A 27,348-nucleotide genomic window follows, 5' to 3' on the forward strand; every position below is an offset into this window, starting at 1 on the left:
CCGCCCCCAGCCCGCCCCGCTCCCGATTATTTCTGCCGGCCAAGTCCAATGCCGAGCTCCCACCTGGCTAAAAATAGATGTGGCACCACCTGGATCATCCACCCAAGGGGTATCAGGGGTTTGAGAGCTCAAAGAGGGGCTGGTGGGCATGACAAAAAGGGATCAAGAAGGGATGGCAGAGGTGGCAGGTGGATGCTGGCAAGATCCTGTGGCACAGCAGTAGCCAGGCTCCCAGCTGTGGTGGGAAAATTGCTTTTTTTCCTCATTTTGCAGAGGGTGCAGGGCAGGGGCAGGGGCAGGATGGGTCCTTGGGCCTGGGTATAAGTGCTGCCCCTTCCTTGGGTGCCCAGCACTGCCTTCCCTTGCTCACACAGACCAGCCTTGCCTTTAGATGTGCTCACACCACTAATTGATTAATCACCATGCAATTGCCAGCAGCGTGTGGCTGGTGCCATTGTGTGTCCAATGGGATGAATGAGATATTTCACAGGAAGAGATTTATTATTAATGATAGTCAATAATTATCATTAGGCCACTAGGAGCAGTGCAGCCAGGTGGGATGGATGTGACACCTGCCAAAGGAGATGGGGATCCTTGGGGTGGCCACGGGCTATTTCTCACATAGTTGGGGGGACTTGTGCAGCATGGCCCAGGCTGGCGGCTCCCCCAGTGCCCTGAGAGGTGCCCCCGGTCCCGTGGGCTCCCCTGGGGCTGGGGCTGCTCCAGCCTTGCTGGAACAAAGGCTTCCCAAAGAAAGGAGCTTCCTGCAGAGCAAAGGACTCGGGCTGGGGCTGTCTGTGAGCCCTGCTGGGAGGCTGAAGTCATCCGCTGGGAAATGCTGTGTTCACCAGAGCCTCCCTCGCTCCAGCTCCGCGCCCGGTTTCCTCAGGCACAAATAGTTCAGTGGGTCAGGTGAAGCTGGAAAGTGTCGAGTGAGGCAGCTGTGGTTCAGCATCTGTGTCAGGAGCATCCTGGCTGCAGCCATGTGCCTGTACAAGGGTGACAAATCCCCTGTGTCCCCATCCAGGGATCAAACTCCCACCCAAGTGGGGGAAAGTGGGCGGTTGTGCCACTCCCAGTCCAGGGAATGCCCAGCTCAACTATTTTCTGCTCATGTGCTCTTTTTTTTTGGCTGCCAGCTCCCTCTGACAAGTGAAGGGCATCAGGGACAGTGGGAAGGTGTCCTGGGCCACAGTGGCTCTCTGCCTGGGTGCTCACTGCCACTCTGCCCTGCTGCCAACCGCGCCGCAGGTCCCCAGCAGCTGCAGGGCTGAGCTGGGAGCACGGTGTGGGCTGTGTTGGCCAAGCCTGGCAATCAGACTCTGCATCTGAGGAAGCAGAGAAAGTTGTCTTTATTTTCAGCTCTTTTCAATAACCAGAGGTCAGCCTTATTTATACAGGATTATAACTGGAACGACAACAGCGATATCCATTGTGCGAGCAGCGAAACCCACAGCTACCCTAAAAAAGCTGTTTGCTCTGCATGGGTGCACCCACTTCACCTCCTGGGTGATGGCCAGAGACCTTGGGTCTCCCCAGGGCTGTCCTACCTCCCCTTCCCCTGCTTTTGCTCTGCTACAGTCCCTTCTGGTCCAGCCAACTCTCTGGTCCTACCATCAGCTCGGAGTGCTGCACTTCCAGGCACATCATCCTGTTTGCTCCCTAAGCTGCTCTCTGTGAAACCTGGGGTGAGGTCCCCACACCCCAGGCATGAGCAGAACTGATGCAAATCCCACCCGTGGTGCTTATGGACACTAAATCCTGGGAAAGGCTTTAGCACAAGGAGATCAGAGCAAGCCAGAATGCACAGGGCACACGCTGCCTGCAGTCGCTTCCCTGGCAGCTGATTGTAGCAGCACTCGTTGCTTTAATACCCAGTTCCCATCACAGAGAGAGCCCAGGCTTTTAGGAAGGAAAGTCTTACACTTCTACCAACTATTTCAAGACTTCCATAAACACATTTTTGGTTGAGCATTAATGAATTACCTCAATGCAGAGCTAGTCATGCCAAATACATGAATACAGAGTGTAGAAAAGCCGCCGAGAAGCAGATTTGGCTGCCATTCAGCTGCTCTGATCCGCACAATTTCTTTTCTTGATTATAGCAAGAAAATGCTCCCTGCCTGTGGCACTGTGTCCTCCCAGGAACAGGCAGCTGGCCGACAGTTGGGCTGTGCAGAGCCTGGGCATGCCGGGGTTATTCGCTGCTTCCATCGCTTCAGTTGGCAGAAAACGCTGCTTGCTGGTGTCTGTGCAGGAGATGCAGCCAAGAACTGGGATCCTGCTCCCTCTGCATGCCCAGGCTGGCTGCCTCGGGATGCCTGACCTCCTTTTGGGTGCTGAGGAAAGGAAAATTGCAATTAGAAAGATTTCTGAGCCTGGATTTTTTTTTGGGAGGTAGGTTGGAGCTGCTCATCTGTGGCCCTGCAGCCACACATGCCCATGAGAAACACAGCCATCTGCAGCTCCAGCATGTCCCCTCTCCATGGCCTTGAACCCTGGGGACTCCCAGGAGAAGATGTGATCCCCAGGAGAAGTGCAGTCTCCCTTTTGATTACACCCTTCTCACAGGGCTGTGCTCTGTGTGTTCCCAACCTCTGCAGCCGTGTGAGACAGTGGGAGGTGGCACCACTGTGGGCATCAAGTCCCCTGGCTGGCAGCAGAAGGGTCACCCATCCTCTCTCTCGCTGGGATGGCTGATCCAGCAGCACAGGACAGCTCCATCTAGGAAAGGTTTGCTGTTCTCAGGAGCTGCCGTGGCTCCTGACATGGTTTAACTTAGCATGAGGCATGACCTCCACAGGCAGCAGCAGATGGCAGATGGCTGCTGGCTGTGCCATGCACCTCTATTCCCTTCCCCCTCTTTCCTCTCCCCTCCCTTCTCTCTCCACTTCCCCTACAGCCCCCAGCCCAGTGCTTTCTGCTCGGGGTTTCCAAGCACTGGCTGCTTTTTGCTCACAGGAAGGTGGCTGCCTGGTTTTTGAGCATCACCACAACCAGGCCTGGAGGAGGAGGAGCCCTTTGCAGCATCCCTGGAAGTGACAACCTTTGCCAAAGCTTGCAGCCCACCACATTGCACACAGGGTCTCACAGCCACCTCTGTGCTTCGCCAAGGCTTTTGCTGCCCAGCAGAAAGAATGAGGATGTTGCTGAGAGAACCTCACCTCACACAGACAGGGAAACACATGTGGAAGAGAGGAATTTCGGCTCAGAGTGGGGTAGATACTGCTGTGGCTCCATGCCTCAGTTTCTCCAGTCACAGAAGGCCTGTACAGAGCATGGGGTGACCCAGCTTCTCCTCAGCCCCTTCAGAGACAACAGTCTCCCCAGCAAAGGGCAAGATGTATCTCTGACAGAGTGCTTCTATCCTCAGAGAGAATTATAATAATAATTACAACAACAACAACAACAATAATAATTATTATTACAATAAGAACACTAAGAATAAAGAGAAGGACCTAAGAGCATTCCCTCCTTGCCAGCAGAGGAACAACTTTTGCTTTTAGCTGCTGCACTGGGGACATTAAGGGGAAGGGAAAGGGGACGTACTCCATTTGCAGCTCAAAACCCCAAGAACTGTGACATCCCTCCCATAAATTGGCCTAAAAATGAGATTTTAAAGCTTGCCACAGGCAGCATCATTTTCTTTGCTTTCTGATTTCACAGCATCCTTTGTGCTGCAGCCTGGAAAATCCCCCAGCAGCAGAGCTGGAGCTCGGGGATGCGGGGAGCAGTCACGGAGGGGTTTGGCACAGGGATGCAGGGTGGGACGAGGAGGGTGCTGCGGACCCCCAGGGCTGTGCCGATGCCGGGGATCCCCGTGGCTGGGGGAGTGCAGGAGGGAGGCGGCAGGGAAGGGCTCCAAGGGAAAGCTTTGTTCGTGGGCCAGCCGGGAGCGTGCGGGGCCTCCGGGCTCCAGCGTTTCTCCTCCACTTCGCTCCTGCTGTGCGCGGGAGCCGAGCCAAGGTGCAGCACGGCGGGGTGGAGCGGGTCCCTGAGGAAGGCAGGGGACAAGGGACGGCCGTGCATTTGGCCCTTAAATTGCCTGGGAAAGCAGCTCTCTCTTTCCATCTCCCCTCTGGGCTCTTCTCTCACCCAAGCTGAGGCTGTTTCCCAGGCTGCTTGCCCTGAACACCTCCACCTCTGCCCTTTGCCAGCGACCCCTCTCCTTGGCCCATGGAGCCCGTGGATCTGCAAGCTCAGGGGAAGGATAAGGAAAGGCTCACGACAGAATGGCCCTTCGTGGAACGCTCGAGCTGGAGAAATAAGGTTAAAGGCTCTTATCTGATGGAGCTGCAGCCTTGCCAAAGCCTGTTGCTATCAGCTCGGGACACATGTGCTATTGGCAAAGCTTCGGGGACACAATAATACAAACAGTTTTCATTGTCGAGTCAACAATGATGGGAGAAGGAGCCTGGTGCTATTACCGGTATAAAAGGCACTGTAGGAAAGCTCAGGACAGGAGGATGCAGTCAGGATCAACAGCAGGGTTTAGCAGATTACAGTTATATTTGTATTCGGGAAGGAGAAATCTTCCATCCCCAGTGGGCTGGAGCCAGAAAGATGGAGCCAGAGGTGGGGGTTTAGGCTGCAAGGAAAAACTCTTAGAGCAGCACTGGAAGCAGCTGCAGCAAAGTGCTGATGGCAGCGGGTTTGGACAAGGGCAGGTTTGCAGCACGTCAGCCCAAGGTTGTGCTCTGCTCATGAGGAGTTGCTCAGAGAAAAACTCACAGCAACAGCCCGAGGCTTACACAATCCTCTGCATTTTCACTAAAAAATCAGTTTATTTGGAAAAGCCAGTGTTTGCAGGGTGGATGGGTGATGTGGCACACACTGCATCCAGACACTGCTGTCACCTGGGCAGATTTGAGGATGATGGGGAGAAGGTGGGTGCCTCCACAGGGCTGGTGCACAGAAGCCACCTGTGTGTTTCACAGGCATCCTTCCAACACCTGTGTTGCTTGCCCCCACATTCCTTCTCCTCAGCCTTCCTGGCCCCTGTCAATCTGAATGGGGTATTTTTGGAGAACACACACTCCCATGCCATCCCATACCCTCAGATGACGGTGAGGTGATGGGCAGCATCGTGTCTATTGTGCCCATGGTAGTGAGGAAGAAGATGCAGGTTTGCCAGTTGTTGGGCCATGATGGCAGGAGTCAAGCATCTTTCTATCTATCTATCTATCTATCTATCTATCTATCTATCTATCTATCTATCCATCTATCTATCTATCTATCTATCTATCTATCTATCTATCTATCTATCTAATCTATCTATCTGATCTATCTATCATCTTTCTACCATCTCAGGCACAAAAGCCTCCCCGTCCTGGGGGGCCGTGGGAGGCTGAAAAGCCGGACAGGAGGTCAGGAAGTTGTTGGCTAATGTCAGGGACCGAGTGGGGCCAGGGTGGCCATTCCCACCAGGAGCGATGATGTCAGGCGGCGGCCGGGGCCAGGAGGCAGGAAGCCCAACGCAGCCAGCGAGTCTGTCCTCCTTGGACTTCCCCGTGTGTTTTCATGAACAATGCACCTCGTGTCAGGGACACTGGGAGGCAGGTCCTCCTTCACTTGGGGTACTGCAAGGCTCATCCTCCTGCACTGGGAATGCCATTGTGCCATCCCAGGTGCTGCTCTTCGCTCATGTGGAATGGTGCTGGCGTTGCATCCTTTGCAGGGGGATTTGGTGTGCCTGCTGCATCACTGTGACAGCTCTGCTGCTGTACTGTGCTGCTTCCCTGGTACATCTGGCCTTGTGTGAGGAGAAGACAGGCTGGTGGGCTTCAGAAGTGCTTGGAGAAAGGATGGCCATGCCACTTGCTGGCCCTCTCCCACTTCCAGCTCAGCTCAGACAAGGCACATACCTGCTTTGAGCATCCAGCCATGCCTGCTTCAGTGTCCAGATATTCCATTGGGAAATGGAAACAGCAATTACTCAAATGTGACAGGAAAGGCTCTGTCAGACCGAGACACATAGGGAAGCTGTGAGATGTGGAAAAGCCTCTCCAGACTGCAGGTCCCCACTGAGATGAGGAGTGTCCATGGCCCTGCTTGTATCCTCCCTCCCTAAGCTGGGGCCTAGTTTTGCATCTCATCCCCTTTGCGAACTGAGTGGGCATTCAGAGCTGGCAGGGGCTGCATAGGGTGGCTGGGACAGGGCAAGACACCTGGTCACAAACAGCAAGAGGGAGAGGGACTTGCTGAGGACAGGCAGCTCATGGGTGGCCCCAGGGACTGGAGCCGGGCCTCTCCCTCCGCCCCGCCCAGCCCAGCCCCGTGTTCGCAGAGGGGCCTGCGGGCCGCGTTTGCCAGCGGCTGGCAGCGATGGCTGCGCCGGTGCCGACAGGCCGGCTGGCATGCTTTCCCCCGGGGAGGCTTTAGCAGGAGGCTGTGCATTTCTGGGAATTGTGTTGGGTATTGTTCGAGCTGCAAGTGTGCGGCGCGCTGATGAGATCAGGGCTCGGCGCTCGGCGCTGGGGCAGCGGGGCCGCGGCAGAGCCGCTGATGGGGCGATAAGCGGGACAAGGGCCTTATCTGTGCTGCCATCGCTGCGGGAGCAGAGGGCACGGCACAGCCGTGACCTGCCTCTGCTCGATGGGGGCACTGAGGAGGGAACACGCTGCCTTTGCCCTCCGGCAAACCACGGCTGAGCCGCTGAGGTTATTCCAGAGAAAAGGCCCCAACCCTCCGCGCTGAGCCTCTCCTTCCTCCCTCTCTGTCAGTCAATCCCTGTCTCCAGCCCCTCGGAGGTCTTGACCCAAATCCTGTGTGCTCTGCCACGTCCTTGCTGCTTTGCTGACAGGACACAGGTCCCGTTGATCCCAAACGCTGGGGGAGACAGTATCAGAGCTCTGCTTGCAAAAGCACTGAGAGGAAGGGGCTGGGGTGTTAGAGCCCTTTGCAATCCTTTGCTGTGGCTGAACTGAGTGGTACCGTGTTACCCCATGAGAAATCAACCATTTTTCTCCTCCTCCTCCTCAGGAAGATGCCTCCACTGTGGCTTTTGACACAGAGCAAGTCACGAGATGCCGAGGAGGTCAGACCTGCTGCCACGGAGGGGCACTGCCATCCAGAGAGCTTCCCACTGCCCAGATCTGCAGATCGCATGGGTGAGCAGGGACAGCATAGGAAATGCTACATGGGAAAGCCCTGTGTGGGAGCCCAGGAGCCCCTGCCTTCCCACAGCAGACTTATCAAGGCACCAGTTCAGAGTGGTGCTTTCCATGGGCCAAAAGGGAAGTGCATACACATCAGACTTCTCAGGGTCAAGGATGCTGGGCAAGCAGTGAGAGGAGAGGCTGCAGGGGGCAAGGGAGGGAACCGGGGCGTGGGGAAGGAGACACAAATAGCAAAATGAATGGCTTGAACTTCCTATGTTTTATGGAGGTGAATAAAAGGAGACAGAGAGGGGGAGAGAAAGGAGACCTGAATGCCTGCACAAGGTCTCACGCTCACACAGTCCAGCCTAGACCCCAGAAACTGCTGGTGGCTGATGTGGGGTGGCAGCCTGCACCCCCTCGGCTGGCATGGCTCTGGGCTGGCTGCTTGTCTGGCCAGTGTCCCCCAGGGGTATCTCATGAAGCGTGACAGGCTGCTGCTTAGCATTTATTCCTCTCCCTGTCATTATTGTTTTGAACAGCAGCCAGTATAATTAAAATCGTTAGGAGAAAGAGGTTTAGGGAAAATCCAAAATGTCTCAGAAGAGCATCTGCAAAGCTGGAGGTCCAAACTCCACCCTGGCACTCACGATGAGTGGGGCCCATGGGAGCCATCATCTCCTCTGCATCCTCCCTTCCATGCTCCCCATTTCTCAGGGTGGCAGAGGCTGGGCTAACACACAGGGTGGTCCTGGCCACCTTCCCCTTGCAGCTGCTGCCCACTGTAGCTAAATCCTGCAGCTTTTCCTGGTGTAGGACTTGTCCCAGGAGGTCCACATGGCAGTGTCCCCAGGCACCTCACCTGCAGCTCAAGAACCCATGCTGTGGGGGGGATGTAGGGAGTGGAGGACATGGAGCCCCTGTGGGCTGCTCTTCCAGAATGCCATGGATGGATCTAAAATGTCTCCTGGGAACCATGATGTTGTGTTAGGAGAGCCTGTGCCACAAGAGGAGGTGTGAAGAGGACCCTTGGCTCCTCAGAGAAAACAGGATGGTCCATAAACAGAAATGGAAGTCACCATTCATGCCACATTCTCCAGGTTTCCTAAGTGTTTGAATGGAGGATTTGACTGCTCTAGGGTCAAATGTCCCCAGTGCCAGGGCTAGGAGATTAAGGACATCAGACAGCTGCAGCAAGGAGGGGAAGAAAAGGCAGATTCCTGACTCCATTCCAGGGCTGGCACAAGTGCATGGTTAGAGGGTAAGTCAGGAGCCCTCCAGCAAAGGCAGGTTGAGGGTGAAAAGGAGGGGAGACACATCAAAACCCCTCCCCAAAATAAGTGGTGCTCTGGCAAAGCCTACGGCAGCTGCTCCCATCTCCTGCCTCAGTGTCTCCCAGCTACTGATTGTTGCTCTCTGGATAGGATCACTCATTACCAGCTCAGAGCCCAGTGTGTCACCCAGGACAGCCAATCCTCCAAACAGTGACCTGCTGAGGTCCTGGAGATCTGAGCACCCCTGAGGTTAGGGCGTGTCGCGGGACAGAGCTTCCCTGTGGGTTTTATGGTGGGGGGATGGACAAGGCAGGCCCAGGAGCACCTCTCATCTCGGCTTTTTCCAAAAGTGGACAAAGCCTCTGGTGGCTGGGAGCAGAGAAAGGGTGGGGTTTGATGGCTGATCTCCAAATGACTGGAACTTACTGGGCACAGTGGAAGCAACTTGATCCAGCCCATTCGTTGCGTTCAAATCTGCTGAGAGTCGCATGGGAAATACAGTAGCCCAGTGGAAAAAACAGGTGAGATTTTGTGGGGTTTTATTTTGCAGCAAACTTCTCCTGGCTCTCCCAGATCTGCCTGCCAAGGGCAGCTGCCAGCGAGGCACCACCAACAGAGACTTTCAGGGAGTCTCTTGGTGTGCAGGGGTAAGCAAAAGCCCCATTCCAGCCTCTCCCTAACCCTAAACCTAACAAACCCTAACCCTAACCCTAACCCTAACCCTAACCCAAACCCTAAGCCCAACCCTAACCCGAACCCTAACCCTAACCCAAACCCTAACCCTAATCCAACCCTAACCCTAACCCTAACCCTAACCCTAACCCTAACCCTAACCCTAATCCAACCCTAACCCTAACCCTAACCCTAACCCTAACCCTAACCCTAACCCTAACCCAAACCCTAACCCTAACCCAAACCCTAACCCTAACCATTAACCCTAACCCTAACCTCTCCCTGACAGACTCCCCCCTTCTCTGTTTTTAGTACTTTCAAGTAGCTGCTTTCACAAGAGGTAAAAGAAAGTTCCTGGATCCGTTGACAGATCACCCCAAGCGGGAATTTCTCTGGGAATTCCTGCAATAGCAGCTTAGCTCCCGCGGAGGTGGAGTTTCCTCTGGGTCTACCTCCACCCAGGCTTGGGGAGCGCTCTGGCCACCGGCTCCACGCTTGGGGGGCAGGGCTGAGCCACGCCACCGCTGCTTCCCAGCCAAGGTCAGCCAGAAACCCTCCCTGCCCTGCAAGCGCCTGGCCTGTTGTGTCCTGTTAACCCTTGGCAAGAGCAGAGCCACAGCCTGGCGGGCTTGGGCTGCAGAGCTGGCCCGTGCCCACGGGCACACAGGGGCAGGGGACATGCCCAGCAGGCACACAGGGCTGCAGGCGTGAGGATTTCATGCCATTCAGTCCCTTGGGGACCTGCTGCCAGGCAGTGGTGGGCCCTGGGTGAGGCTGGTTGCTACTGCGGGAGGCCAGCGCTGGCAGGGAGATGGCTCCTGCTCAAGGCAGGGAGCGACGGGGTGATGGTGCTTGGCATCAGTGACTGTGTGCTCTGGAATCTGAGACACGTCCCCGGCCATACTTGTGGTCAGGAGCCATCTCTGCGTTGCAGCAGCACAAGCCACACTCCCAGTGGCAGCAGTGCTGCTTGAGCGTGTCTCTGATGCCAAGGACCGGCGTGACCCGACCCCACACACAGGACAGGCAGCTGCTCATTTCCAGAAGGTGCCCTTGTTGGGACTTGTTTCCTCCTCTCTAACAGAGGTAGGCCTCTCCAAAATGGCACCCACTGACTCCACAGCCGGACCCTGCCAGGGGTTGGAGGATTTCCAGGTGCTGCACGGGCTCCAGACTGTGGGGTGGAGGGAACTTGTGTTCGCAAACACACGGCCAAGCCAAGAAGTTTCAAGGTGTCATGCTAGGGAGAGGGTCCAGTGCTCACTTTTGGTCTGGGACCACCTTTGCTGCTTTAGGGATGAACTGCCATGTGTCTCACATATCCAGGGTGCAGCTCTTGCTAAAGGGGATCCCAGAGCTCTGTGGTATTTTTATAAATCTCCATGGTATTGCTATAAAGAACAGCAGCAGGCAGCTTGCTAGTGGGCAGATTTGGGGATCAGCCACCCATCAGAGCTTTAGCACTGATCTGTTCAATGCTTCTCTCTCTGGAGGTATTTGAAACTCATCTGAACAAGTTCCTGTGTCACCTGCTTTAGGTGACTCTGACTTTGAAGGGGGGCTGGATGATCTCCAAGCCCTTGAGCCCTACCAATTCTGTGATTCTGTGATTCTGAGATTATGCCCTCAGTGACTCAGCCTGCCCCAGGACAGAGTGCAGTTGGAGATGAGCACTGGGAATTCTGGTTCCCAAGACCTGACTGCGCATCCTGAGGCCACACGTAGCATATCCCTGTGCTTCCACATGATCTGCAGCTCCATCGGGGCAGGACACGGCCGCTCTTCACCAGTACAGTCAGGGCCCTCTCCGAAACATCGGCGCTTGGCGAGGGCTGTGCATGGGAGTTCTCCCTCTGCCAGGAACCAGCTGAGGGAGCGACAGCGCTCAGCAGCAGCTCCCGGGGGATGCGCTGCCCTCGCACAGTGTGCGACTGCCATCTACAGGGGGTCTAGCCTGGCCCCCCAAAAACACCCATCCTCTCGCCACTGCTGACTGCTGTCCAGTCCCCAAGGCCGTATGAGGGGCACACCTCAGTTTATCCAGGGAGCATTTATCCACTTTATCCAGCAGTTTATCCAGCACTGCTCCGAGGGCTCAGCACAGCCACAGACAACAGTCACAGCCACAGAATGGTTTGGGGTGGAAGGAGCCTGTAAAGCTCATCTTGTTCCAACCCCCTGCCATTGTCAGGGACACCTTCCACTATCCCAGGCTGCTCCAAGCGCCATCCATGAAACTTCCAGGGATCCAGGGGCAGCCACAGCTTCTCAGGGCACCCTGTGCCAGGGCCCCACCACCCTCACAGGGAAGACTTTCTTTCCAATACCCCATCTAACCCTGACCTCAGTCAGTGTGAAGCCGTTCCCCCTCGCTCTGTCGCTGCAGGCCCTTGTCCAAAGTCTCTCCATCTCTCTTGGAGCCCCTTTAGGCACTGGAAGGGGCTTTAAAGCTCTGCCAGGAGCATTCTCTTCTCCAGGCTGAACCCCGCAGCTCTCAGCCTGTCTCCACTGCAGAGTGCTCATTATCTCCGTGGCCTCCCGGCCCCGCTGCAGCATTTTGGGACGCGGCAGTTCCCGCCGTGCCGTGGCACAGCCCCCGGCCGGGACCGGGGGTCCCTCAGCCGCGGCTCCGCTCCGAGCGCCTCCGCGGGGCGAACCGCGGCCCCCACAGCGCCCCCGGCGGCCGGGCGGCGCCGCGAGAGACGGCCGCGGGGCACGCTGGGAGGTGAAGTCCCGCCCGTGAGCTGCACTCCGGCAGGCGGCGGGTGGAGCTGGCGTCCCGAGGACTACAACTCCCATCGTGCCCCGCGTGCGCCCGCCCTGACTGCGGCACCGGGGGCTGAGGTGGGCACCGGGCACCGAACGCAGCTCCCCCCGCCCGGACCCCCGTCCGGCCCCGGCACCGATCCCGGGGAGAGGCGCGATGGGCGGGGAGGACGAGATCGTGCGCATTGCCAGGCGTCTGGACAAGATGGTGGCCAAGAAGAACGCGGTGAGTGGCGTCGGCAGGGCCCCCGCAGCCCCGTTGGCGTGGGGGGCCGCCCCCTGCCCCGGCTCTTGTCTGGCGGACGCGCCCCCTCCTTTCCGCAGGATCCCCTCCTCTCTGCCACGCCGGGGCACCCCCTCCTCGGCGCCATTGTCAGGGGCGTCCCCCTCCCCAGACCCCATTTTGGGAGCCTCTCTTTCAGTGCCGCCCCGGTCCTTACATCGTGCTGGAGCAGACGCTCCCCCTTTAAAGTGGCGTTCCCTCCCCCAGGCCCTGCCGCTTTCTCCTTTCCCCATCCTTTGCGGAGGTGTGGGATCCACCCACTGCCAGGTATTGAGCGGACAGCCCTGTGTGCCCCCTTGGATGCTGTGGGAGCCTCCAGTCCCCATCCTGAGCCCCCCACGCCAGGCGTCCGGCATCCCCAGCCCACATCTCAGCACTGCGGGGCTCACCGTGTGCTGCCCGCCCTCCTCCTGGAGAGCATCCCCAGCCCTTCTCCCCTGCCCCTTGGGAGCCCTTTGGGAGGGGAGTCCCCACCAGCACCGGCCTGAGGCCCCGGTCTGCCCTCGGGTAAAGCCCCGGTGCTGATGGATTTGCTCCCTGCATCTGCATCCCACACCAGCGCTGCTGCTCGCTGCCGTGGCCTCTGGAGTGTGGAGGGCTGGCCAAGCTGCTGTCTGCACTCCGGGAGTCTCACAGGGTGTGCTGTGACCCGTGTGATAGCCTGGGGGGACAGGAGCCGGTATGTTCCGGCTTAGGGGGATATATCAGTGCTTGTAGGAACACGATGTCATGCAAATGCTAAGTCAGAAAGCTGACAAGGGTTTGTGAAGGAGGTAGGCTGTACATCTGTGTTTGGGGTGGGGGTGAGGGATTTTGGGGTTGGGAAGGGCTGTGGGGAGTGGGAGATGATGGGTGAGGAAGAGGAGGCATTAGAGGAGTGTGGTATTCTGTGTTGGGATGCTGGGTACATCACAGTTATCATTTATGCTGGTGTTATCACAGGAACTTTCGGTTGTTGGACTGATCCTGTCAGCCGTGGGTAGAGCAAGCACTGTCACTTGTGTCGCTGTTGGAACGGCCCAGGGAAGTGTGTTTGGGCTAAAGAACAGCCTGTGATGTCTGTTCTTGCTGATGGCAGGTTTTCAGCATCTGTGTTGAAATAGGAAAGGAGCAACTTTGCAGAATTTGCTTCCAGCTTCATTGGGAAAGAAGCAGCTTCTTACAGGAGGGGTATACAACATTTCCTCTTGGCTGGCATTTGAGACAGTGCTGAACTGCAGCATGTTCTGTGTTGGCTAATCTTAGAGCTCTTCCTGCAGGACAGTTTCCCAGAGTTTGTTGCTCTAGTTTTTCCGTGGATCCTCATTTGCTGCCATTGTACTTGGAGTCACACCGGGTCACTTCGGGTGTTCAGGGCTGGAGGAATGGGAAGGTGTGAAACTGTCTGAGGGGGAAGTCAGTCCTTCTGGGTACGGTAAATGTGTGTGGTTTATGCTGGTGTGAGTTGATTGTGTGCACGCTGAAAGCTTTGACTCTGCTTTGATTTGGGCATCTGTTCTGTAGGGTGGATTGCAGCTGGATTGCTTCCTGGGATGAGCTGGAAGCAGCCCTTCTGCGTAGGGAGGACGGGATGTGAGGACAGGGCTGGCAGTGCAGACACTTCGCTTCCCTACAATGGTGGCTGTGCAGGCCTTGTGCTGCAACTGGGCTTGGAGTGGTCGGTGTTGTAAATGAGCTGCTAAATGTGAACACTGGAAGCCTTGTGTGAGGGAAGGGGGTTGGGAAGAAAGAGCCAGCTGAATGGAGACAGGCCCACGCCAGGCTGGGATGTGCTAGAGGGAGACAAGTGATTTCCAGTTCTCTGAGTGACTGCCAGTTTTAGATATCTACAGATTCCTCATCAGATTTTTCCCGGTTCTAGGATGTAGAACTGATGTAAGGAGACTTCACAGAACAAGTTTCAAGTGACCAAGCCTTCAGCATCACAGCTTGCTGCCTTTGCTCCTGGTCTCAGCTTTTCTCCTGAGCAGAATGGGGTATTAATATGAAAGCTAGGAAACAGCTACATGGAACCATTGTCAGTTGTAATTCAGAGTGTGTTTATCAGGTGTTAAAAATGTTCAGCGTGCCAGGTAAGAATAATAAACGAGTGCTGCACTTGTACCATACACAAGCAAGGACCTGTAGCACTCCAGTGGTCTTCTGTTTTGCCCATTCCAATGATTCAGGTGCCTTCAAGTTGCAGGATCTACTGCCTGGAACAGCACCCAGCAGTGCACTTGCTGATGTTTCAGGGAACACTTAATGTTTTTCCCTTTGAATTCAATTTTTTGTGTCTATTCCCAAGCTACTGAATTTCTTTAATAAAAGTGGAGGCACTCATTTTCTTTCTCTTTTCCTCTCCAGGAAGGTGCAATGGATTTACTGAAAGAACTGAAAAGTATGCCTATGACTTTGGATTTACTGCAGGTGAGTTGCACAGTTATGGTAAAAAGCTTAAGTTTACATCTGGATGAGTTCAAAATGTTGTCTAAATAAACTTAATAGATTTCATCACACTTCTCGCCTCATGCAAAGAATAAAAATAAACATTAAATCAAACAAAATAGTGCAGAAGTTAGGTTTTGGACTGGCAGTTCAAGAGCTCTGGGTCACTGTGTGTAATTGCTCAAATCTTGTTTGTAGGTTGCAAAAAGAGGAAAGACTGGGTTAAAGTAGCAAACACAGATGGCAGTCGTGGGAGAAGTTCTTTGTAATGTTGATATTTAGAACACTGGGGAGGAGTGAGCAGAATTAAAATTTGGAGTCTGTGATGCATTTTGGAGTTTTTCACTCTAACCTTGAATGTCACTTACAAGTGTGTAGGAAAGGGATTTGTGGGTGATTGGATGTGTCTTCTGTTCAGCTGTGCAAGCTGGAGGGTGTCACCTTGCTCTTCCAAAATTGTAAGGATCATAGAATCATTCTGCAAGCCTTTGGATACTCCTGTCTTGGTCATGGCTTTGACTTTGTTGTGGTTATTTGAGATTTCAGTTAGGAACTAATATTGAATCTGCTCTGGAGTGGTTCATTAGGATGTTCCCTTGCAGTCCACCCGCATTGGGATGTCGGTGAATGCCCTGAGGAAGCAGAGCACAGATGAAGAAGTGATATCACTTGCCAAATCCCTCATCAAATCTTGGAAGAAACTTCTAGGTAAGGAAATCAGCATGTTCCCGTCAGATTCAGCTTGTGAACAAGCTGCCTTCAGTGGGAGGCTGAGGTTTTTGGGAGAGCTTATCTCTTGATCTGAATAAACATTCTAGCAAATCAGTCTTTACAATTCCACCCTCTCTGTCTTTCAGTTTTGTGTCCTATCATGCATCCCTCTAGATTTAGCTCCTGTTTAACTAGTTCATCATTGGAAGAGCATTGAAAGATTCAGGACTATTAACTTATACCTCATCACATAATAATTAGCAACATTATTTGTAGAAACAATATCTGTGCTCTGAACCCTCTGCTCCCACTTGTGCTCTGTGTGGCATTAGCACCATGTGTGCTGTCAGCCTCGTGCAGCAGCTCAGGAAGGGAAGTGCTGGAATGGATTTGGGGTGGTGAGCTGGAGAAGGATCTTAGTTGACCATCTTGGAGATAAGCTGACATGGACCATGTCCAGCTGGGGAGGCTTTCCCTGTTATGGGCTCCCATTTCTTGCCAGACTGGATGAGTGTTAAAAGGGCTCTTTTCCTGTCCTGCCTGGATTGTTATCTCCTCCATAGATTGGGTGTATGTTGAATAGACTCAGATAATTTACCTCTGGGTTAAACTTGTTCTACAGTATCATGAAAGTCCTCTCCAGTGTTGTGCTGTTTGCTTTCAGCAGCACTTGAGAATCAGAAGTTGTAGTTTCACAAGGACCAGCCTGTACTGGCCCTTCAGCTGGTGTTGGCTGGAAATTCTGCTTTTAGTTGTGCTTGAGAGAACTTGATCTAATCCCTGCTCAGCAGCCTCTGAAAGAAACTTTTGTGAAGAGGCATGTCTTATGAGGAAGCTTATCTCCCAGGCAGGAAAACTGATTGCTCTCTAGTTCGGTGAGGAAAGCTTTTTTTCCTTTGAATTAGTTTCTACTTGGAGGCAAGGAAAAGGTCTGTTGGGAAGCAGGAAGGCCATAAAGGCATTTTCTCCTGATTCTTTTTGGGACAATAGTACCTTTAGGCCAAGAGTGGGTAGTGTGAAAACACTGATGAGTATAGGCCTGGCTGTAGCATAAAGACCAGTTCTGAACTTATTCCTCTTTTGAACATAGATGCTTCTGAGGAAAAAAATGAGGACAAAAAGAAAAGCCTGTCTTTGCCAACATCTTCCTCCAGGGAGACTGGTAACTCAAGAGACCAAAGGTAATACTTCCCTTTTACCAAAGATGGCTCTGTTAGAAAATTTAAGTTTGCTTAAGTCACCTTACTTTAATTTTTAAGTATCTGAGTCAGGAATTTTGTACAGTCAGATTTCTGGTCAGAGATGCTGGAAGTGTTTCTTCTTCAAGGTTGATCTGTGTGGTGTTATTAATTAACTGTAATGCAGAAATACACATGTAGAAATTCAGTGACTTTAGTGAGTTTAAAATTTTTATTCATATTTTATTTAATGTTTTTTGCTCTTGGTTATGTATTGTCTTTTCTAGTAGTAGAACATTCCCATATGCTTTTTTATGTTGGATTTTTATGCATTTTTGTTTATTTCTAACTTTGAACTCCTTAGAATGAAGATTATTTTTGGCCTTTGCAGTGGATGGGATTGATTGATACATTGCTAAAGTAAAACTTCCATTTCTTTGTCCTTGACAAATCCCAGCAGAAGTTCCCTTTCCCTGTGGCTGATGTCCCCCAGCTGGCACGTCAGCTGCATGCTTGCTCCTTGCCATGCCTTGAATGCTGCATCCTGTTTCCACTGCCTGTGACTGCAGTTGTTGAGTGCAGACAGTGATCAAAGGGGAGGGGAAAAATGGGATTTAAAGCTTTGTTCTAGAAATTTCTCCCAGCCTCAGATCCCAGGAGGGTGTGTGCTTCCTAGATTTGGCTCTTAAGTGATTTAGCTAATTTCCCAAGTTTGACAGAAGATTTAGAGTGTTCAAGCTTGCAGGATTTTCCATGTTTGCAGCCTTTGTTTGTCACTTTCTTGTCACTTCTTTGGTTTTGCTCAGCTCTCTCAAGGCTTGGCACTTCCGGGTGAGCTTTGCAGCACAATCCAGAGCTGCTGATGGAGAGAAGGTTGTGCTGCTCCATGACTTTAAATGATTGGTATCTTTGGTTATCTCACTTCCATAAAATGGGAACAAGGATTTGCTAAGTAGTGCAGTGAAAGGACTTGGGAGACTTCACAGGCAGGATGGAGTTCAGTGATGCAGTGCAGAATGGGAGCCAGGGCTGTCCAGAGCTGTGCGTACCTGTGTGGGATTTCACAAGCAACAGGACCTTGCCTGTGAGCACAGATGCAAAGCCCCTCCTTGCTGCCTCCTTGCTTTGTCACTTACCATGGGGTATGTGGGGTGGAGCAGTCTGTCTTGTGCTGGTGATGTTCTCTTGTGCCTTAATGTGCTGCAGATACTGCACTTTTATGGGGTTTTTTAATCCTTGATGCTTTTTACGTGTATTCAGTCTCCATCTTCTGACTACCAAAGCATCCCCTTGGCTGTGAAGGATGAACAGAAGCCAATTAGTGTAGCCTAGACCAGGAGCAGGGGCCAGCTCCTGGTGTTAGTCTGTTGAGCCAGGCTCTCTTCCAGAGAGAGGAATGTTTTTTCTCCAGTCCTGCAAAATAAATTACTAATCTGCCTTAAAAAAATAATAATTTATTGGCAGAGGAGAGTCTATGTTCTTTGAAGCAGAGACTGCAGTGGAGTCAGACTGGTTACTCAGTGTGTGATAGCTGGTTCAGATGAGGCTGCTGTCAAGACACCAAAGAGATTAGTTTGTATTCAGATATTTCAGCCTCTTAGTCTGTTAGATTTTGGCTACGCCTTCCATTTTGGTCAGGGAAAAATATTTGAGTAACTCGTAGCCTGAAACTCATCTTGCTTTCTGGAGCACAGATGTAAAAATCCCTGTGCAGTGACTGGAGCTATCACTGCAAGACCTGAAGGCTCTGAGCCAGCCAGTGTGGAGCTGGCACCTGTGGATTTAGATGCTGCATTACTCTAATCCAAAGCATATTCTGTTCTGCTGTAGAATTTCAGACCCATAGTGCAGTACATTTTAATGGGCTGTGTCTAATGTTTCTGTCTCTGGCAGCATGAGGTTTTTCTTTTCCAGGATTCTCTGAACTGCCTTTATTAGGAGGTTTTGGATATGTGGCTTGAATTTAGCTCTTCTGTGGCATTTTCTTCCAGTGCAGCCCTGAGTTCTGTTTGCAGTGCCTGGCTGCTGCTTTGCCACCATTTTGTTCCAGCATAACCTTGTTTTATGTATAAACTTTTGCTGCCTGGATAGATTTACAAGCTCTTTTTCATGTTTAACAGGAACAGTGTGAACCACAAGGATTTCCTGAAATAAGTCTTCTAGGTGTGTTTGAGCTCTGTTTCCCAACTATACTATTTATAAACTAACCTCTAAACCTTAATAAATAATTTTCTGTCTTTGGAATGGCTGAGAAGTCTGTTTCATCTAATTCTTGAGGGATCAGCTCTCATCTCAGTGCATGGATAATGTGTGTGTATGCAGGCAAATGTTTCTTTCCTCATCAGCTAACAGAAGTGGGACTACCATGCATCTTGTTGAGCTTTTTTCCACCCCCAAGGAGTAAACATCTAAATATTCAAGTCTATAGCATTTGCAGATAGAACCTTCCTGAAAATCAAATATTACCTCTGCAAATACAGATTTGAAGACCTGTGTTTGAGGACTCGCTGTAGTGAAGGTTGATGTTCTGAGCTCACACTGAGGTCAATGAGTTCACACACAGGATTTTTCTCTGGGAAACCTTTTTTTGTTGATTGCAAAATAATACAAAATTTAAATCTGGAAGAGCTCTCAGAGTTCTCCTGCAGCCCCTTCTTAGCACAGCATAACCTCTACCCACGCTGACAGGCTTTTTCCAAGCTCTTTGACAACCCTAGAAAACCTCAGGGCAAGACATTTCCACAGCTGCACTTGGCAGTATTTCCAATTCATAACTCACCTTTACAGTTTAAAACTTACTCTCAATCAAAACCTGTCTTACTAAAACCATTTCTACACCGTTCTGTGGATTTTCTCCTACCATCTTCCTTTGTAAGGAATTTCAGGACTTGTCTCCTTTAAGTTTCCCTTGCCACAAACTACCCATATTCCTTCAGTCCTTCCTTTTACAGTAAGTATGCTTTGCCTTTGTCCTTTGGGAAGTCTAATTTTTCCAAACTATTTTATGTAACATGAGAAGCTGTGATTTTTTAGATGGGTTATTCCTGAATTATGGGTTATTCCTTAGTGTATGCTCTGGCATATACACTTCCATGAGTGCTGCCTGTGATTTGTGTGTAGCTTCTTAAGCACAAAAGTACCTGATGGCAGTTTCTACATTCCAGATGGGAGAAAATCATCGTCTAATGGATTATTTACAGGCTAAGTTGTTTCTTCTTTTTGTGACATGCGCAGTGTAAATTCTGCTTGAATGTTTTGATCTGTTTGGACACAAATCTATTCTTTAATAAGCTCCTGCAGTGCTGACCAGTAAAACCAGCTGGTAAAAAAGGGTTTTATGTCAGAAGAACACAGTGAGCTCACAGTACAACCTCCCTCCCAGAGTGTATAATCTCATTCATATAAACAAGAAATCAAAGTTCTTGCTTTGGTTTGACCTGAACCATTGCTGAAGGTTCTCTGATGGATGCTTCTGAAAAGGGTTTGGTGAGGTTCTGAACTGTGCAAATCCAGTAGCCCCAGTGGTGATCTGTGGGATTTGAGCCACACTGGATATGATCTTAGTCACAGGAGCTCCCAGGATAAGTCCCTAAAGTCATCTGGCTCAGTTTGTGTGGCAGCAGATTCGGAAGGTTTCCAGCTTAGTGCTGTTTTTTTGTGGGCTGACTAATCCCTTCCAGGACAGTGTAGGGGAAGTGCTTGTTCATAACAAATTTATTTTTGATGGCAAAGAACTGGCAGTAAAGACCCAGCTTAACAAAATTGGTCAAGCCACTTGGATCTTCAAAAAGATACTTCTGGCATGCCATGGGTGAAATATTGATGTTTCTTTTTTTCCCTTTCTGTCTCTTTGTGTGATAATGGTACCAGGCGTTGGCCATAAATACAGGGAATTTTACAGCCAAATCACCAAAGCCAGAGCAATCTCTGCTGAAAAAAAATTGCTGTTCTGCTGCCTAGATTTAGGGGGAAGAACAAAGCTCTAGAAAATAATCTGTGAATCATACTAGCCCAGATATTTTACCAGCGGTATTTGCAGGGCTAACACCAGGTGCAGATGTTGGGCTTTCTGTGTGCACAACCAGCTGAGCTGCTCCTTGAGGCTCCTTCTCTGCATGCAGACCCCGCAGCAGTGACTCAGCCTGCCCACGTCATGTGCTGATTGTGCAGGCAGGTCTCCATCCAGCTCCCCTGGCAGGTGACCTGACTGAGTCAGCCACAGCAGGCAGGTTTTTGCATTCCCTTGCCTGTGCCCATGATTGCTCGCAGGTGGAAATGGAGTTATTTTTGGGAGCAAAGCAGTATTTCTTAGTCCTGTGTTAGCCTGGCACCTGTATGAGCTGTGTGTGGCTGTGTAGGGGTGCTCTTCTGTGAGATGAGTAATCAGTGTCTTGCTCAGATGACAGGAAAAAGGAAGAACCTTTTATGTGCTACACTTTGTTGTTGGTGTTTTTTAAATATCAAAGCTGAAGGAGCCATTTTCTTTTTCTTTGTTTTCCTTAGCACAGCTCCTTCTTCTGGAGCTTTCTGCTTGCTTTCTGCTGAGAGCAGTTACAGGCCTGGTGTTCTGCAAAGTTAAAGAGGAAAGAAGTACCATGAATCTGCACTGCACAGCCAAACTGGGAGATTGCTGATGGTCTCAGATGTCCTGAGTGTATTTGGGTTACTGGTGGTGTCTAACAGTAATGTTTTCACTTGATGCCCAGTGCTGCATCAGCTGATGTGTGTTGAATAACACAAGATGGTTGGCAGGGTTGTTCATGGATGAAACCTCTGCTGGCAGCCAGCAGTGCCCACAGGAGAGCTCGTGTCTGTGCTGAGGTGACAGCTGCCGTGTTGTGCTCTGTGTTGATTTGGGACAATGACTTTGCACTGTGTTCTGACTGGCTCTGTATTATGATTAACAGGATGCTTGGCCACATACCTGCTGCTCCCTTCTCTGCTCTCAGTGGCCCAAACTGAGACATTCTGACAGGTGAAGTTTTTCTTTTAGCTCCAACAAAAGGCAGGAGCCTCCAAAGACTCCGACCACCCCCAAAATCACCACCTTCCCTCCGGCCCCCATCACCTGCGACGCTGTGCGCAACAAATGCAGGGAGATGCTGACAGCAGCTCTGCAGGCTGATGGTAAGTGCTGGGGGAAGCCCTGCATTGCCTCAAGTGCTTCACAGCTCATGGACCATTCTGAAAGAGACTGTCAGTGCCAGCTCAGCTTAGACATACTGTTCTAGAGCAGGCTTGTTAAAGGATTATTGCCAGCAGCTCAGTCGAGCCACTGGTCACCCCTTTGATGAAGTGGCTGCTGTTGCAGCATTTTCAGACACTTACACAGGGACCTGGCTTCAGCTGGAGGCATGACAATGTGTGAAGCAGTGGCTGTTAAGAACACAGGGTTTGTCGCATAGGGTTGCAGCATGGGGTGATTTGTGCAGAAATTTAATATTTCAGGTGTGCAGGGATTTGCTTCACTCTCTAGATCTTTTCTGATTGCTGTTAAGTGCAACTGTCTTCCCTTGGGGCACAAAGTGAAGCTGTAACTCAGTACATAGACTTTGTAGGAATGGTGCTTATGCCAGTCAGCATCTGCTGTCAGACTCTGCTGCCTTTGGAGACAGGAGCTTCTTAAATATTGTGGTCCTCTGGATCTGGGGTGGAACAGATCCCTCTTGCATTCAGACTGTGCCATCTCAAGTGAGAGGCAGCTGCAGGTACTCAGCATGTCTGGAAGTTTGAGCATCTGGTTGTGTCCACATTGCAGATCCCTTTAAAATATTGGGGTCTAAGCACTACAGAGTCTTATTAATTTGGAGCCAAGGAATGTAGATGACAGATGGAGAAGTTCATGAGGTCTTTATTTCTAGCCTTCCCGTGCATGTGTTTATATGCTGCATTAAATGCTTTGTACAGCTCTTAGAAAAACCCTTTCCATATGAAATCTGGGAAAGAGTTCCCTTGAGCCTTTCCCTAAGCTCAGCTGTGCCCTACCTTCCTTCCTTTATGGTGTTGATTATCATACTAGCTGTCCAAATCCATGGCAGTTATACACTGTATAATGCTGTTTAACTGTGTGTGGAAGAGAGGAGGAGCAGACAGTCCTGAGGTGGGATGAGAAAGGAAGGCTTGATCTCAATGCTGCACACCTCCAGGCCCTCCCAGGTGGTGGTCTGAGTAGAGTTACTTCTCACTGAGGTGAATATCCGATGAAACTCAATTCCTGCCTATAAATGTTTGATTTCAATTGTATGTAAAATGTATTGGAAAACTAACTTCTTTGGCCAAGGCTGTTGTTAGCATTGTCTCATGCAGTCCATATCCTAGAGAGGCACAGGACACAGACTGGCTAGATTAATTTATTTTCCTCACTGCCCTTTTCCAAAGAGTCAGAGAGTAGGAAGAGCAAAGGCAAAGATGCCATTTGATGGGAAGAGCATGTGAATCAAACCAGCCAACTGTGCAGATGTGTAGCTCAGAAATCCTGAGCCTGGGGACCCTGGCTTGGTTGGAAGACACTGAGCTCCTGTTTGTGCTGTCTTACAGATGACTACATCGCCATCGGTGCTGACTGCGAGCACATAGCAGCCCAGATTGAAGAGTATATCCTTGCTGTACAGTGCTTCCTCGAGGGCCTGCATGCCTCTAGCAGTGACATCCATGTGCTCAAAGGAAAAACGGGACTGTCTCTGCATAAATGTTCTGCTGCAGCTTGTCAGGGTTCTGGGTCTGGTTCCAGCTCTGCTTGGCTGAGTCCTGGGTCACTAAGGAACTACCAGTGTGGTGTAGGGAGCTCAGAGACTGTAATTCCTAATTTGTCCTTCCCATCAGAGTGCTGTTTCCTGCTTTTGATTCTGCTTGCAAATACATGCAACTTCCCTGTGCACCCTGTTGAGGAGAGTGTGCTGATCTAGACAGAAGCAATGGAAAGGATGGAGCACTGAGGATCACGTTCCATGTTGATGTGAGATAAGCCTTATGTGAGGACTTTGCTTGGTTTAGGAACTGTGGGGTTGGAGGTGCAGCTGGGCTCTCTCAGTGGTGGGGTTTGTGGCCGCCTTGCTGTGAGAAAGGGGAGGTTGTAGAACTTGAGCATAGCTGAATATTTCCAGCACAGTGAAAAAACTCAAGCTGGAAGCACCTGGACTTTGGGATTGTATAAACCTGCTCTCAAATCCAGCACTGAGCTCCCAGAGCAGGTGCTGCTGTTGTGTCCCAGCACCTCCATCCTGGCAGTGGGTGACAGTCCCTGCTCTTCATGGGTGGCTGGGAAGTGCTTGATGCCTCTGGGTTGGCTGCAGGCTCCTTGACTGCCCTTACGTATCTACCAGGATGTCAAGAACACCGACATGAAATACAAAAACCGCGTGAGGAGCCGCATCTCCAACCTGAAGGACTCCAAAAATCCTGAGCTGAAAAAGAACGTGCTGTGCGGAGCCATCACCCCCGAGCAGATTGCGGTGATGACCTCGGAGGTGAGGCAGCCTGAGGAGCAGGGTTTGCTTCTCACAGGGGATGTCCTGAGGCTTAGCTGGGCTGCTGCCAGTTTTCTCAGTAGCTGCTGCCAGAGCGCATGGAGTGGGCTTGCAGTGGGGTTTGCAGTGTGGAGAGTGGTTTGTTGGGCCTTCCCATCATCCCGGAGCCCTGGGTATGAACCAGAAACCAGAACTGGAACAGGCTTTCTGTCTTAATGCCCATCTGTCAGGCTGCCTTGTCCTGTTGGCTGTTTCCACTGTAGTGGGTGTGGTGGTAAAACTGGGCAGATGTGATTTTATTGCTTTTTTTTTGCCTTTTTTTTTTCCTTCTGAAAGGAAATGGCCAGTAATGAGCTGAAAGAGATCAGGAAAGCCATGACAAAAGAAGCAATCCGGGAGCATCAAATGGCCAAGACAGGAGGGACACAGACTGACCTCTTCACGTGTGGGAAATGCAAGAAGAAAAACTGCACCTACACCCAGGTTGGTTTTTCTGCTCCTGTCTTGGCCTCTGCACAGGACATGATCCATCATGGTCACGAGTTCACACTGCTCTGTGATAGGCCCTGCAGCATAGCACAAATTTTGTTACTGGTGGACAGAAAACACTCATGGCTGTCTAAAATGTACTTCTGCACATGTTCCTGTGAGCCTGTGTAACTTTTTGGCTCCCCTGTACAAGAGCTGGAGCTGTGCAGCACTGAGGAAGCTTTCAAAAGTTCAGCAGTGTTCTCCACTGGAGGCAGGTGCTGGGAATGCTGGGATTCAGACAAGAAAGGAGTGGGTGGTGTAGAGGAGATGCTGTAGAAACTGACTCAGACATGTTGATAGTATTAAAAGTACAAATTAAGAATATAGATTACCTGCAGCTGGGTAAGTCCCAACTTATTTCAAATCAACTAGCATGAAATGGGTGAAACAAAAGGAATAAATGAAACTGTGATGTGAGCAGACAGAGGATTTTTCTTGCCCATGGCCAGCTGCTGGAAGCCTTGTGCATTACCAGAGCTTTTTAGCTCCCGTGTTCGTGCCAGGCATCTGGAGATAAATGTGCCTTTGCTGTGAGTCAGTGGTTTAGAATGTGCAGATACCCAAAAATGCACCAGCAGCCACCAGATTGCTGCTGAGTGACTGCGCACAAACTGCGTGTGCAAGTGCCGGGTGAGACTCCTGCATCTGCTTGGACTTGACACACAAACACATGGAAAGAGAAGGAGATCCAGGAATTTGACTAGGGAGTTTCCTTTGGCTCAGCAGCAGCCTTGCATCCCACAGGCTGGCTCAGGCAAGGGGCCTTGCTCTGCCAGTGCTCCCAGTAAGTATTCCTGGGCTGTCCCAGCACACAGCACTGATTCCACCTGGAGTGGACTGGAGTTTGACTGCCTGGAATTTAAGCAGGAGACAGCAATGTCCTTGAAATAGCCGTATCAGGAGGCTTTCTGTATTTTGATTTGTTTTCTAGTGAAATCACTAGTGGGTGATGAGATGTCTCAAGTAGATGAGCTGGCATTTATGAGCATGTTGGAAGCAGACAGTAAAGGAGGAGAATTACAGAATTTAGCTATCCAGCATTCTTGCAAAAATGTTTAATTTGCATCATGCAAATACTGTGACTCTTGCACATTGGGTAATTACTCACATAGATCACCATAATCACTCCTCGGCACAGTTCTGCCTGACTAGTGTGGGGAGTACCAGTGTTTTCAGTCTAGATTTGCCTTGTGGTATTCAAATGCTACGAAAATCTGGTTTTTAGTAAAGTATGTGTTTCTGGTAAGAGCCAGTCAGAGGCAGCAATCACATCTGGGTTAAATATCAGAGTTCCTTAATGGCTCAAACACAAACCAGACTGGAACTGTGCAGAACTTGGTAACCCGGAGTGTGTTCCTGTGAGGCCAGGATGTAGGACTGCTCTGTAAATGGGAATGACTGGAGTGCTTTTTTTATGCTTGTGCTTGGGACTGAGGGGTTTGTCATGGCAGTGCTGGCCACATCCCTTCCTGGGGGACAGTCTGGGGAGGGGTTGGCTGTGGCCATGTCCACTTCCAGAGTCACCTGCAAGAAATGGGCAGCACATTGAATGAGGAGGGAAATATGCTGCCCCAGAACTTGTCACTGAGGTAGTATCAGGCTGAACGGGGTCATGGTGTGTGTATGTATGTACTGTGTGTAACACAACCACCAGACTGATTTTACTGCAAAGCTCCTTTTGCTGTCCCAAACCTCGGTCTCTCATTGATTTTGTGAGCCCAGCACGAATCCCTGGAGGCCAGAGGGACAGGGCCATGTGTGATGCTCAGCTCTCACCCCCCTTCTGTCCCCCCCAGGTGCAGACCCGCAGCTCCGATGAGCCCATGACCACCTTCGTCGTGTGCAATGAGTGTGGGAATCGCTGGAAGGTAGTGCACCAGGGCTGTTACTGGCACTGAAGGGTGTTGGGGTGGCTGCACCCACCATGCTGCAGGCACTTGGCTGCTGCTCAGAGGTGCTTGCCAAATCCTCACTGGCTCTAGAGAGTGATCTTCCCTCCCAGCACAGAGGCGAGAGCTCCTGGGTTCATCCCTGCAGACCAGCTGGGGTCAAGTCTCACTTCCACATTCCCTGCTCTCCTCTTATTTCCCTTCTTCCATAACCAGCTTCACAATGCTTTCCATGCTGCCTCTGCCCTCTGAGGGTAGTGGTGATGATGTTCAGGATTTCAAAATGGCTCTTTCATGCTGTGCTCAGAGTTCAGGGGTGAGCAGGAATCCCCTGGTCAGTGGCGAGCAGAAATGATACCACTACAAACTGCCAAAGAGCCACAGCAAGAGATTCCCACGGGAGCTCCCTTTGGCCTCTGCTTCTGAAAATCCCCAAGCCCTTGCCAGCTTCTGAAACAAGCCCACACCTGGATCCTTACCTTTTTCTGCAGCTCCCCTTGGCAGTGAGGTTTCTAATTGGGGTTTAAACTCCCTTCTCTTGCAGTTCTGCTGACATGTGCCAAGGCCCAGAGCGGCAGCCAAGCGCAGACCCTAGCGCAGCCTCCACACGCCGGCTCCCATGGCAGTTGTGTTTTGTGTCCCAGTGAGTTTGCATTGTCACACGCCGAGAGCAGCAGCAGGGAGGCCTGGACCTCGCAGAGAGCCACAGCCATGGGCTGACAGGTTGGCAGGAGAGCTCACTAAACACACCCAGTCATTACTTTCTCATCTAAGCAAGTACGGTCACTTTCTCTTCAAAACTAATATTAAACATTTTTGTCAGATTCTGACTTTTATTTCAACTGTGTGTGCAGCACTTTGTTTTTCCAGCATGGGAGCTTGACAGGCAGTCCATGTCCAGGTGGATGAGGATTGAATAAGGCCTGGAGCAGCAGAAAGTGAGATGTGGCTTGGCAGGCACACCCTTGGTGTGTGAAATCTTGTTTCTGTCACCTCATGGAATCAACCACTGGGCCATGCCTGGGGCAGCTGGCTGGGCAGTACTGTTGATAGG

General features: G+C 51.2%; 1 protein-coding gene and 1 long non-coding RNA gene across 4 annotated transcripts; one reads left to right on the forward strand and one right to left on the reverse strand.

Annotated features, from left to right (window-relative positions):
- Positions 1–1,329: 1,329 nt before the first annotated feature.
- On the reverse strand, positions 1,330–3,794 carry LOC115497933 (uncharacterized). Its single transcript, XR_005982305.2, has 2 exons — positions 3,165–3,794; positions 1,330–2,339 (listed from the first exon to the last, which is right to left on the reverse strand). It is a non-coding gene; the product is annotated as an uncharacterized lncRNA (long non-coding RNA).
- Positions 3,795–11,820: 8,026 nt separating this feature from the next.
- TCEA2 (transcription elongation factor A2) lies at positions 11,821–27,136 on the forward strand. Of its 3 annotated transcripts, NM_001245195.1 has the most exon segments (11): positions 11,866–12,035; positions 14,439–14,501; positions 15,122–15,227; positions 16,321–16,411; positions 21,402–21,535; positions 22,946–23,002; positions 23,720–23,845; positions 23,848–23,874; positions 24,211–24,357; positions 26,202–26,273; positions 26,839–27,136. In NM_001245195.1, coding segments are annotated over 9 exon segments (687 nt in total). In that variant the 5' UTR covers positions 11,866–11,966; the 3' UTR covers positions 24,225–24,357; positions 26,202–26,273; positions 26,839–27,136.
- Positions 27,137–27,348: the final 212 nt, after the last annotated feature.

This window comes from Taeniopygia guttata, chromosome 20 (genome assembly GCF_048771995.1).
Source record: "Taeniopygia guttata chromosome 20, bTaeGut7.mat, whole genome shotgun sequence".
NCBI lineage: Eukaryota > Metazoa > Chordata > Aves > Passeriformes > Estrildidae > Taeniopygia > Taeniopygia guttata.

Excerpts from the sequence above, each read along its gene's own strand:
- TCEA2 (XM_072916878.1), top strand. The coding sequence starts at position 11,967 with ATGGGCGGGGAGGACGAGATCGTGCGCATTGCCAGGCGTCTGGACAAG. Across the intron at positions 14,502-15,121 it reads TGACTTTGGATTTACTGCAG|TCCACCCGCATTGGGATGTC; the intron begins GTGAGTTGCACA and ends GTTCCCTTGCAG. Across the intron at positions 23,875-24,210 it reads TTGCGGTGATGACCTCGGAG|GAAATGGCCAGTAATGAGCT; the intron begins GTGAGGCAGCCT and ends TCCTTCTGAAAG.